Raw genomic sequence first — 12,711 nt, forward strand, 5'->3', positions numbered from 1 at the left:
GTTTAGTGGCTTGACAGCTTTTTTCTTTCCCTCCTGGGTACTTTGCAGGCGGGTTGAGCCGTCAGTCCGGCACGCTGAGCTGTCCTTTGGTATCAGGAACTCAAAAATCAGCAGGTTGTTCCACGTCCATAAATAGCTCAGGATGGTTTTCCTGTGTTCCTTTCCACAAGCTCTGGGGCCCTGCTGTCCCTCCTGTCATGGAATCATGGAATTCCCAGACTGGTTTGGGTGGGAAGGGGCCTTAAAGATCATCCAATCCCACCCCCTGCTGTGGGCAGGGACACCTCCCACTATCCCAGGTTGCTCCAACCTGGCCTTGGACGCTTCCAGGGATCCAGAGGCACCCACAGCTTCTCTAGGAATTCCATCCCAGCCCCTCCCCACCCTCACAGGGAAGATTTTTTCCCTAATATCTATGCATTCACTGGAGCAGAATCCATCCAAATCAAGCTGCACCATCTCCAAATCTCAACTCAACAGCACTTCCCACTTCGTTTTTTAATTCCTCTACTACAGCTCTTACCTCTTCTCTTCTCTCTCACACACAAATAATAGGGTTTGGTTTTTTTTTTTTACAATTTACAACTCCAGACTATTTTGGCTGCGAGGATTCTCAAGGGATTACACCTGATTTGGGGATTATTTCAGCCAACTTCCAGCACGGGGAAAGCAAAGCTGCGGCACTTAAGCACTCCTCACACGCTTTAATTGGGTAGATGTGGGCAGATAATGGTATCATGCAGATTTTGCTCAGTAAAATGTGTAAATTCCCCTGAAAGTTTGAGGGGAAAACCCAAGAGTGGCTCCGTGCACAACCACCCTGTCTCGCTGCTCTTACAAAGGACAAATAAAGCCAGGGCTTTATTTATTTCTTTATTTAATTTTTAATTCCATGTTTTGGAATTAAGCATTAAAACTCTTCCCACGTGACACAGACAGTGAGAAAATCAGGGTTTGGATTTGGGGGGGGGGAATTTTCAATCCTCAGAGAGAGATTTTTTTCTTTGCTTCCCGATTATTTCGTACTGCGAGCCCGCAGGTTCTCAACAAACACTGACTCCATTTACCGGGGTTCTTTAACTGCCTTTAAAGGGTATTGTCCATCCCAACATGTATTTCTTTGACCCAATTACAGACTTACAAGAGGGCCACTAAAGAGGCCCCTCTACTTCATCAGACAGGAACACAGAACCGAAAAGTTAATGGAGAACGCCTCGATTAACGATAATAACCGAGAACATCTCAATTTACCCCAACAGATGAGATGAAAATCGATTCACGCTCTAAATAGAAGCTTCGAGGTAATTAGTTGGCGACTCCAACTTTTAACCATTTTTAAGCCATTAGCCATTTTTTAAAACGAGTGCGAGCGCAGCAGCTGTAAATTAAAATTTTGAGATTCATCAGGCAGCACCGTCCCTTCCATTCAGTGCCAAGTTAATGAGGTCACAGCTGAACGCTACAGGGGAGCACATGGGGGGGAAAGAATTAAAAATAATTGCAATTGTAGCCCACTTTTCCACCGGCCAGACAGCTGTTACCCACCCTGCAAGCATCCGAACCCCCCTCTGCCCCCCTAAGTCTGGAATCCTCACCAAAACCGCCAAACTAAGAACAAACTCGAGCTCCTGACATCGATTTCTTTGCCTTGCCTTGCAGTTAATAATTCACCAGATAAATATTTGACAGGAATTCCCACAGTGCTTCGGCCTGTTTGCTTCTGTGGCACCCTCAAAATACATTTAAAAGGATATTTTACCCCTCAAGGGCGCGGGAGTTTCTCCCTGTTGAGGGCAGAAGTTTGTGCCTGACTCTCTGCTGCATCCTGAACGTCATTTTGGTCTTTTTGGGGGTGGAGGGGAGGAAAAATTGCTCCCTGCACGCCTCTGAAACACTCACAAGTAGGACAAGGCCAGACACAATAACAGGATTAATAAGACAGTGGGAGGACAGAGGGGACACGGATGAAGGAAACAAGGGAAGACAAAAAGCTTTTGCAACTGCTCCGTGAGGCCCCTGCACAGGAGGATGGACCCAAACTGTTTTCCAGTGATGTGAAGATAAGGGAATATCCGTGGATGCTGTGCAAGGAGAGCCTCTTAAAAATATTCTTAGCCAGTGACTGCTTAGGGATATTTTTGTCCTTCTTAAACTCAGCGCTGTAAATGTCAGGATCCGGGTGGAAATCACTGCAGGGGTGGGAAGATCCACGTGGAACGGAATCAGTGGGATCAAACCATAAAGAGCAGGTCAGATAAATAAAGAAATAGTCCCTTAAACTCCCTGGAGATGTAACCACTTGAGGGTGATGCAAGAAGAAAGAAGGGGAGGGGGGTGTTTTCCCACTGAATAATGCAAAATCCGCTTTTATATATATATATAAATATATAAAATTCACATCTACATGTTTCTGAAAGGATGGAAAATGCAACTGAGGGAAGAGCAGGTGTGGGGCTCTAAGGAAGGGAAGGCTTGGAGAAGGAGGATGCTCCATTGGTTAGGGCTTCGTGATGACTTCACTCATATCGGCTCCCACTGCCCCCCACCTCGTGGGTGAAACCCTTTCATCCATCCCACTGATGGATACAAGAGGATGTGTCAGAAGGATCAGACCCCACTGGAGGAGAACCCCAATCCCCAGACCCTCAGACAGCCCTGGCTCAACCCAAGGCCCCTCTCCCAAGGAGTCCCCTCCGTGACCCTGGAATTCACAGCAGCCACTCCGGAGTGGGAGGGGAACCCAAGGCTAAATTTTAAAAGCCTGGAAGTTTACTATTCCCAGACAAAAGCAGCTGCCTCCTGTTGTGCCAGGGAGGAAAAAAAAAAAAAAAAAGAAAAAAAAGAAAAAAAAAGGAAACTGCTGGATCTGAAGAATTTTGTTGCCTCTTTGTGATAATAATTAAGGTTATTCTGAGTAACTGGGATGGTTTGCCCGCAGTTGCAAAGTTAAGAGTAAAGAAAATGTCTGTGTAACCTTCAGGGGCTGAGATTTTTCAGTATTTTTAGCCACAGGAGTTTGGAAAACCGGAGGACAGATTCTTCAAATCAGACCATTTAAAATGGTATTTTTTCTATAAAAGTTGTTTTTCGGTGAGAAGGAGATAATCTGTCATTTGAAAAGCTACAGGGAAAAACCTGGAGACACAGAGAGGCTTCCCTGAAAATTTATATTAAAATTTAAACGTGTAACACATTTGTAAAACGTGTAGATAAAACATCATTATCACACGATACACATTTTTTTGTCCTGATATTATTATTATTATTATTATTATTATTATTATTATTATTATTTTATGATTGCCATTAAGCATCAAACCTGAAATCCCAGGTCAAACTTTGCTATCCTCCTTTTCTCTCCAGTTAACATTTCCATGCTGCACCTGCCCAGACGGGACCAGGACGGTGAAAATGCAAAATGAGGAGGAATTCTCAGGAGCAGGGATTCAGAAATGGATCATAATTCTACGATTCTATGATCAATGGCATATGTTCACGTGTCAGATAATTGACAGCGTGATTAAATCCTTATGAAGGGGAAAAAAAATGTAAAAACACGTTGAGTTTTATGAGAAAAACGTTCAAAACATGAATGATGCTTTTGGAACCGTGAGGGGGGGAGAAGCAAAGGAGGGGCTGACTGGAGTTCTCTCATTGAATTTAAAAAGAAAGAGGTTTCCCCTCGCCCCGTGGTGGTGCAGACACGACAACGTTTTGTTCCATAAAATCGAGGAACAGGGAACACACAACATGAGTTCACAAATTGAAAGCAAATTTAAAAAAAAAAAAAAAAAAAAAAAAGATAAATTTCGGGTCCCTCCGCCCGAACTCCTCCAAGGAGCCTTCCCGGTCCCTCGTTCCCAATCCAAACGAAGCGGCCCTTTGTGCTCCTTCTTTTCAAATTTTTCCTTCCCTGGTTTCCATGGGAACCCCCGGGGATGACGAGCCTCGGAGCGGAGCAAGAGGCCAAGCTCGGCGAGGGGAGGGGTGTGAAGAGGGGAGGGAAGTCAAAGGGCAGAATTTGGGCTCGGGAGAATCAAGATGCCAACCTTTGTCACCCCACAAAGCCCTGGAGAGGCGGGGGGGTAACCATAGGAACCAGCCCTGAGGGGGGCATCGAGGCCAAAATGAGCGAGGAGGGGGAAGAAAACGGGAAAGGTGTCCCTAAAAAGGCTTAGAGTGAAAAAATAAAAGTCTTATGGGTGAAAAACAAAATAAAATAAAACAAAACGGGGAATGAGCATCCAACCTCGTGCTAGCTCTAATTAAATGAATCCAAACAATTCGTATGAGAATTATAAGCCAGTTCATAACATCTGATTCTCAAATCTGACACGAGAATCTGATGTAAGAAGGCCAAATACTCCCCTCCACCGGTGGGCTCTGGGGGTGTTTTAATGCCCTGTGGACAAGTGGAAACAGCACTCACAGGGTGAGGAAGGTGGAGCTTTGGTTTCCCACATCCAGCTCACACGGGCAGTTCTGCAGGGTATGGACGAGTCTGGGTGTCATTGTCACCGCAGCAGAGATGTGACAGAGCAGATTCACAGTCTATTGACACGGCATCACGCTCATCCACCCCACAGAAATACCTCAATATGGCTTATTTTTATTGTTGTGCCTCGTAAAAGAGACAGCAGAGGAGGCTGAGCCCTGTGAAATCACAAATGATACATAAAGGGAAAATACGGTCCAATTGTTCACCGTATCTGCAGCACAAAAGAACCTAAAACCAGCAGCTGGTTATTTGAAGATTAAAAAAAAACAAAACAAAACACAGACAAAAAAACCCAACAGTAAATTCTTCACACAACTTATGCAACTGCCACTGGTTTGTGGGGATATAAAAGAATATACGAGTTCAGGGAGGAGGTGGATGTGACATTCCAGGCCTGCTCCGGAGAGCACCCACCGAGGGCCACCACCATCAGGTGGTGACAGGGTACAGACAAATGTGGCCTCCCATTGCTGCTCTCAGGCTCTTCAATTTAGTTAAATAATTGTCTTGCAGGTCCCAAGTGTTGCAAGATGGAAGAGTGGCCTCAGTTCTGGAGCGCTGGGTGCCTCAACTGTCAGGGGTATTCTGCAGCCCTCAGGGGGCTTCAGGACCACTTTGGTGATGGATAAGAGGACAAAATCTGGCTCAGCTTCCCTCAGAAAGTCACAAACCCCTGAGGCATCTGCATTTCTTGATGGTCAGGATATGGGAAATGGGGAATAAGGCCCAAATGAGGCCTGGGTGAATTTAAGGTTTGTCCTTTGAACGTTAAGAACAGGCTTTGATTAAATCTTCTTCTCCCTCTTCCCACCACAGAACAGCTTCAAAGCCACACAGGAACACCCCACTGATAGAAAAATGACTCAGATCTATAAAAGCCACCCTAAATTCACCACAGATCAAAAAACAAAGGAGGAAACTGCAGCCACGCCAGCAAGACCAGTGGTAAAATTTATGACAAGTGCCCCTTGGTGCTGAAGTTATTTCATATTTATTCTCTTCTCCTGTCAGTCTGTTGTGGCTTTCTCTTTGAATCCAACCCTCCTGTGATTGGAACCACCATCACACAGTGTAGAAAGCGAGGAAAAACCCATTTCCCAGGGACCAGCAAAATAAAAAGCAGCTCCTCACCACACCAGCCAGCTTTTGAGCAGCCAAATGTTATTTACGCCACTTTTTGCATGAAAACCCCACAAAGACGGGAAGGAATGTCCGTGATTTTGTGGCGGGTGAGAGAATGGTAAATGGCAAAACCAATATTCCCCCAAAGCCCTGGGCACAACACCCTCTGGCACCTGAATTTACACTCACAGGTCTAACTGACTCAACAGCACGCTGTCATCTAACTATTCAAAATAAACTCGTGTGTGTGCCACCTTTCCTGGTAATTCCTCCTCGAGGCTCCACCAGCTGCTACAGAATTAGCCACAATGCAGAGCCATCTGCCTTGGTGACCCTGGAAACATCCCCCCCCCACCACCGTGAATAGATGTTGATTAAGACGCAGATCATTTACTTTCAACTGAATCTTTAGGTAAAACTGATTTTTTTTTCCTCGTAGGTTTGTGCTAAACCATCACAGGGCTGAACTTTGCTTTCAGCCTTCCAGTTGAATCATCATTCAGAATTATTCTTTTACTGAAGCAAACATGAAACAGTGACAGAGTTCACCCTCAACGTGTTTATCAAATTAACAAAACACCCCCCAACCCTAATTCTCTTCGTTTTTAACTCTCACTGCAAGTCAGCATTTTGAACATCTTCAAGTTCTCATGGACAAACATCAAAGAACAGAAAACAGTATTTCTGAAATGATTCTCTGGGGAACATCTGTAACCCAGGGAAAAGAAAACATCTGTAACCCAGGCAAAAGAAACGAAGAGTTTCTCCCACCTGCTATCCTGCCCTAATATTTGGGGACTGATGTTTGAACCCTCATGTTCTTTGGATCCATTTTAGAAAGAAATGAGCACCTTTTTAGTGCTCATATTCCCTTGGATTGCTGTAGCAGGATGGGCCACATGCTCAGGGATGATTTATCTCCATAAATCCATTCGTTTGCTGCTGTGGATGTGGGTAACTCTGCCTGGAAAAACACCTTCCTGAGTAAATCCAGGTCTGACAGTCATTGTCTGGTTGTTAAATTGGTAATTCTGATTGTCAGAATCACCACGCTGTCCCAAACACAAATCCCTCCACACGACAGCAGCCCAAAAGTCCATTTTTCTGTGCATCTGCTCCCAGACTTCCTCTGTTTGGACTAACTCCTCCAAAAGATTTCCAGCCAAAGACAAGGCTCTTTCCCTTTCTTCCTTATTTAAGCCTCTTCCAGCTCCACAGCAGGTACAAACACAGAGCTCTGTGTTTTACCTGAGTGCAAATTATTCTCTCACGTGGCCGCTCGTCCTGCCCAAACAGCCCAAAGGCTTCAGGATTCCCTGAATTTGCAGCGTTCACTCAGATTATCCTGAACTTCACTGGTCCTTAACGTGAAAAGGATCAAACTGATGGTTCCAATAGAACACCAGCTGATTAAAACTCACTTCTCCATCAGCTTTATATGGTTCTGCTTCCAGGAGTTTTGGATGCAGAGCTGAAGAACACAGGGAGCCAAGGAAAAATGTGACATTTAGAAAGATCTGGTGCCTGGCAGAGGCAGGAGGAGACAAGGGGTGAAAAGGAATGAAGATGGAATTAAGGGGTTAAGAAGTTAAGGATTTTCCACCCTGCACTCTCCCCACCTTTGCTGATCGGTAGGAAAGAAACACCACTAAATGAGCCACTTTATACCTGACCTATCCCTGCTGGAAAAAAAACACCTCTTATCCCAGATATTAAGAGCAGGCTGGGAATAAACAGAGTTGTGCCTTCTGTTGGTGCCATTTTAAGCACACTCCAGTTCTTTTCCACTTAAAAAAAAAAGATGAAGAAAATTAACTGAGGCTCCAAGGATCACAGAAATAGAGCTGGCAAGGGCATGCAGACCTTGCAGCACATCCCCTGCTCTGAGGCAGGTCAGTGGAATCGTCCTCTGCAAGAATCGATGCGGGCAGGAAAACCACTAAATCTGAACTGGGATGTGAAAAATCAGCTGCCCTCCCATCTGTGGCTGCACAGCCTGTGTCAAAGTCCATTAACTATTCACTAGCTCTGCTTCTAAACACTCAGAAATCTTCATCACTGGGTAGTTTATTTATATCGGCTCAGTGATTTCCAGTTGGTGAAATTGGCATGTCGATGGATTAGGAGCACACCAGCTACTTCCCTCACACTGGAAAACAAACAAATTCTCTATTTCCCCCTCCTCATCTCCCACCTACACAGTGGCTACATCCCCAAGTCCCTGCTGCTGCTCTTTTTTGATATGGAAAATGGGAATGGGAGCTGGGAGACAGTGCAAAGGAACAGCACTTTATCTCCCCTGCCCATATGGTGTGGCTGCATCATCTCATTTTGAGAGTATTTGACCTCCACCATAACCCCAAAAGACAACTCAGAGAGGGACCCCATTTAGCCCCCAGCCACGTCTGGCTCCCGTCCCTTTTTAAAGCCTCTTTTTTGATCCCCAGAATCATTTGGGAGGGTCCCACAAAAATCAGGGCTAGGAGAAAGAAGGGCTTGGCAGGGTGTTCAACTGCAAACAAACAAACAAACAAACAAACAAAAAAGGTTGGAAATCATCCTACTAAACTGTCTCTCTTCACAGAGCATCCTCCCAGGCTCCAACAGGCCCCTGAGTTCCATCAATCTCTGATAAAAATGTCTACAAAAAACTGCATCAGGGCAGATAAAACCCACGGCTTGCATAAGCAAATCCTCCAAGGCCGAAGGAATATTAAGTGCAGAAGAGACAGAAGGTAATTCTTTTGCAGCAATAATAATCCACGAGATGGGTAAACAAGGTCAGGTCCCTGTTGGGGAGGAGGGAGGAGGGAGGAGAGGGGTAATTTAACTTCTCCATCCTCACAGACTCAGTTGGGATTTACAGAACGATGGTGCAACATCCCCAGTGTTGCGGCATCCTCGGGAATATACGGAGGGGGAAGTTTTAAACAGCACCCCTGAAACTGGAATTGTGTGTGATGGTTGTTGTCATAAACCATCCTGTTAATAGATTACAGAAAATGTTACAAATAACTCAGAGCAGATGGAAGGAATGGCCCTCCGGAGTCAGGAAGTGAGAGGCCCTGGACAGCTCCCGGCTCTGCTCCGGCCTGGACAGCTCAGTCCATGGAAAATCCCTGCCCTGGATTCCCAAGATCTCACAGCTCCATTCTCTGTCATAATTAATATGTCATCACTCCTTTATTGCCCCTTTTAGATGTAAAATAACTCCCATTTCGGTCCCTGCCACAGCCAAGCGGACGGATGTTGAACAGAGCTTGGAGTGGTGTTTGTCCTCCATCAAAAGCTCCTTCAGGGATATTTTGGGGGTAAAATAATGCTCTGGGCCCCTGGATGCAGTAAACCCTCCCTTCAGTCCTCCTAGATTAAAGCAGAGAGCTTAAGGAATCATCTTCCCTGGGAGTAAATACACAGGAACCGATTCCAGCAGGGACCGGCGGGAACTGAGGGACCCCGGTGTAAAATCTGCCTTTGTTTAATCAAGACTGAAAGAAGGTGGATTGAGATGGGATATTGGGAAGGAATTCTTGGCTGGGAGGGTGGGGAGACCCTGGCACAGGTTGCCCAGAGAAGTTGTGGCTGTCCCTGGATCCCTGGAAGTGTCCAAGGCCAGGGCTTGGAGCAACCTGGGAGAGTGGGAAGTGTCCCTGCCTATGGCAGGGAGTGGATTGGGATGAGCTTTAAGGTCCCCTCTCACCCAAACCATTCTGTGATTCCATGATTCTCTAACCTGCTGATGTGATTTATCAGCCTTTATTATAATTAGGAAGGAACCATATCAGCATAAAGTCTCAGAAAGGCAACTTACTGATTATTTCCAACCTCACAATAAACAAGTTTTCAAGCAGTTTCTTCAGTGAAACAACCAATGGTGTGGGAAGAGAATTACATTGAATTTACTGATGGTAAGAACACAGCTACAAGACTTCCCTATTTCACTCCCACTTTCCCTCCTGGTTGTACTGCACCCTTCCAGCACAAAACAACCTGAATTTTTTCCGACGGGTTTCAGCAGGAATCGCTGGGGAAAAGTGCTGCTGAGAAACGCTGAGAGTCACAAGATGAATCACACTGATCCTCCTGCTTTATTATTTTATCTTTGCAGCAGTTAGGGGAGGGCTTGGAGCTGAGAGGTGCTACCAGAAAAACATCACAACTCAAGGTTTCAGAGATTTCCACCCCTTCAAAATCAGAGCGCTCCATCCATTCGACTAAAAAGAACGACTAAAAAGCCAAAGAATAAAAAAAAACTTCCATCTTCCTAAGCATATATTTAAAGGAGCAATCTAAGCTGACACAAGGAATACACTTAGGAAAAACCTGGGGATTTCCATTCTTTTCCTCCTGCTCAAACCTCAGCGGTGGAGACACAAACCCCTCCAGGGGGAACTGAACTTTGATCACAGGCCTGTTCCCCTCACAGCCCTCACCATTTCTCCAGAGCCATTCAGAAGTGGCCCACAATCCATCCCCAGACTGCAGCTCCTGGTTTAAATGCTATTTATAATTGGCAGAGGGAGAGCTCCACAGTCCATCACCACCACCAAGGCACCTCAGGACGGCTCTGGCACCAATTCCAGGGTAGGAACTGCAGTGAAGTTGTGTTTTCCACCACAGAGGGCAGAGAAGTCACGCTCCACTCCTCATCTCCTTCCCTCTCCCAAGATCAGAATAATTGTCCCCGGTTTTTGTGGCTGAGGGTCCATAAATTAACCTGCTCTTGCTCCCAGAAGTGGCCACAAACGAGCTGTGGAAGTGATGCTTTTGACAACAAAAATCAGAAAGGACGAGCCTAACGCCGGCAATTAGCGGTACAAAGTGTGATTTTAATGATAAATAAATCCCTGGGGGCGATGTGCCCTTCTCAGCAAGGCCCAGGGTAGAAAAAAAGGGACAGAGAAAGTTAATTAAAATTATTGCAGCAAGGAGGCAGCTGGATTGCAAGAGTTCTCCTCTCAGTTTTGGAGAGGGGGTGATGGAACTGAGGTTTCCAAAATCTCAAGGGTTAACAGAGGACTGAACTGCAGCACGATACTGCACAGCACTGGGGCAGAAGGGTGTGAAAAGAAAAGAGCAGGAAACTGGTTGAAAAGAGGTCAGAGAATAAGTAAAATCATAAAATCCCAAATGGTTCGGGTTGGAAGGGACTTAAAGCTCAGCTCATTCCACCCCCTGCCAGGGGCACCTCCCACTGAACCATCCACATGAGTCCTTGCAGGTCCATAATTCTTCCAAACAACGCGAATTTAAGGGTAAGAATCTCTTATTTTCTTCTCACACTGAAAAAAACCCACCACATCTGGTTTCAACTCTTGCATAGAAAGACTCCACAAAGCCAAAGCTTTATATTATTTAACAACAACAACAACAACAACCACTCAATTCAGGTTTTTTGTGTTGTCAGGAAGAGCGTTCCAAGAGGTGAACACATGATTATTCTTTCTCAGGTCTCAGTGAATTTACCACAAGTACTTCAGAAACACAAATAAACCTAATCTGGACAAATCTCCCATGGAAATTTGAACAGGCTGACAGCAACACTTGCCTAACATCCTGAATCTCCACCAGTTTTAGTGGTACCACAGAATACCAAGGAAGGAAACTCCTTAAGACTGAAGGGAACTTGAAAGTCTTGCATAAACTAGACTATAGATATTTAAAGTAACAAGCACATCCAGAGTATTTCACACTCTGTTAAATTATACAATATTAAATTAGGCAAATTCTGCAGTCACAGAATACCTCAGTGTATATATTACAACACACCCTATGCAAGTGGCACCCGGGTTTATATTTAAATTAATAATTATCCTGATTTTTTTTTTTAATTTTCCAATGTATCTTCTTGGTGGTTTGTTGTTTGTTTGTTTTGTACTGATTATTTGCTAACTGAAGGACAAAACCATTTATTTTCCTGGAAAAGCCAGTCTTACCTCCATGGCCAAAGCCGCTGTTTGCTGGTCGTAGTGGTTGAGGAGGTTGGGCATGAAGGTGGTGTTGTAAGGCAGGTCCTGGCACATCCTCAGGATGATGGGCTCGCAAGAAAACAAACTGTGCCCCTCCGTGAGCCCCACCAAAACATCCAGCAGCCAGAGGGAGCACCAAACCCAGCTCCCAGCCATCCTTCCACACGGGGAACGGGGTCGGTTGCGGCCCTTCCAGCTCCTTCCGTATCCCGGGGTTTCACCCCGACGACGACATTCCCAGCCCTTGTTTGAGGCTCTTCCAAACTGGAGCAGTCTTTGTGTTCAGCATCCTCAGCTCAGTCCAGGAGGAGGTGTATTTGAGGCGGGTGTGCAAGGAATCTGCCCTTCCCTCAGTCTGATATGCCATGAATTAGTTTCGGTTTTTAAAGCATTTTCAACCACATTCCCACACGACTGACCCCATGGTGACGGAGCAGCAGCAGCAGAGGGACGTCCTCCCTTCGATGGGTAGCCCTGAAACAACAAAGAGAAAACACTAAAAAACCCCTTGGATTTGCTTAAACTCTGTTACCTCTCAATTTCTGAGGATTCCTACTGGCAGACAAGTTCTCCTGTGCAAGACTAGAAGGTCCTTGGACGAGTTTTAATCCTGGTTGTTTGGTGGGTTTTTTTTTTAATCTCTGGAAGAAATTAATGGAAGATGGAAGAAATTAATGGAAGAGGGAAGAAATCAATGGAAGATGGATGAAATTAATGGAAGGTGGATGAAATTAAGGGTAGAAAAGCTGGGATGCTGAAAGACTCTACCCGAAAAGGGCGACGAAAACAGGGATTGCGTAGTAGTTTGAGGAAACCCCGCGCTTCAAACCTTAACTGCGAGTGTTTGACCACACTGAAACCAAGCTACTTGTGACTCAGCACCTCCTCTGGTGCGCTCACATCGATAGCATCTCGTTCTTTGCGTGGCCTGATGAATAATTATAAAACACAAACACAAAGAGTCACCACCGGCACCAGCCCACAAGTCCCAGCTCGCCACTGTCCTGCCCAACAAGCTCTGCCGTGGTTTGTGCTCGAATGTGCCATTTTCATCTACTTGTAAATGGTTTTTTTTTTTTGGTCGTTCCTGACCCGTTTTAATCCCACACATCCATCCCCCCT

The 12,711-nt window shown here is 45.5% G+C and overlaps 1 protein-coding gene across 1 annotated transcript in view; it reads right to left on the minus strand.

Annotated features, from left to right (window-relative positions):
• FZD3 (frizzled class receptor 3) overlaps positions 1–12,711 on the minus strand; it is a 50,094-nt gene that overhangs the window by 33,742 nt on the left and 3,641 nt on the right. Inside the window, exon 2 of the mRNA XM_050314762.1 lies at positions 11,557–12,063. Within this exon, the coding sequence (XP_050170719.1) occupies positions 11,557–11,745 (189 nt within the window). The 5' untranslated portion in view covers positions 11,746–12,063. The remainder of the gene's footprint in view (positions 1–11,556; positions 12,064–12,711) is intronic.

The sequence above is a fragment of the Myiozetetes cayanensis genome, unplaced genomic scaffold, assembly GCF_022539395.1.
Source record: "Myiozetetes cayanensis isolate MyiCay16 unplaced genomic scaffold, myiCay2020 scf2-11, whole genome shotgun sequence".
Classification (NCBI taxonomy): domain Eukaryota; kingdom Metazoa; phylum Chordata; class Aves; order Passeriformes; family Tyrannidae; genus Myiozetetes; species Myiozetetes cayanensis.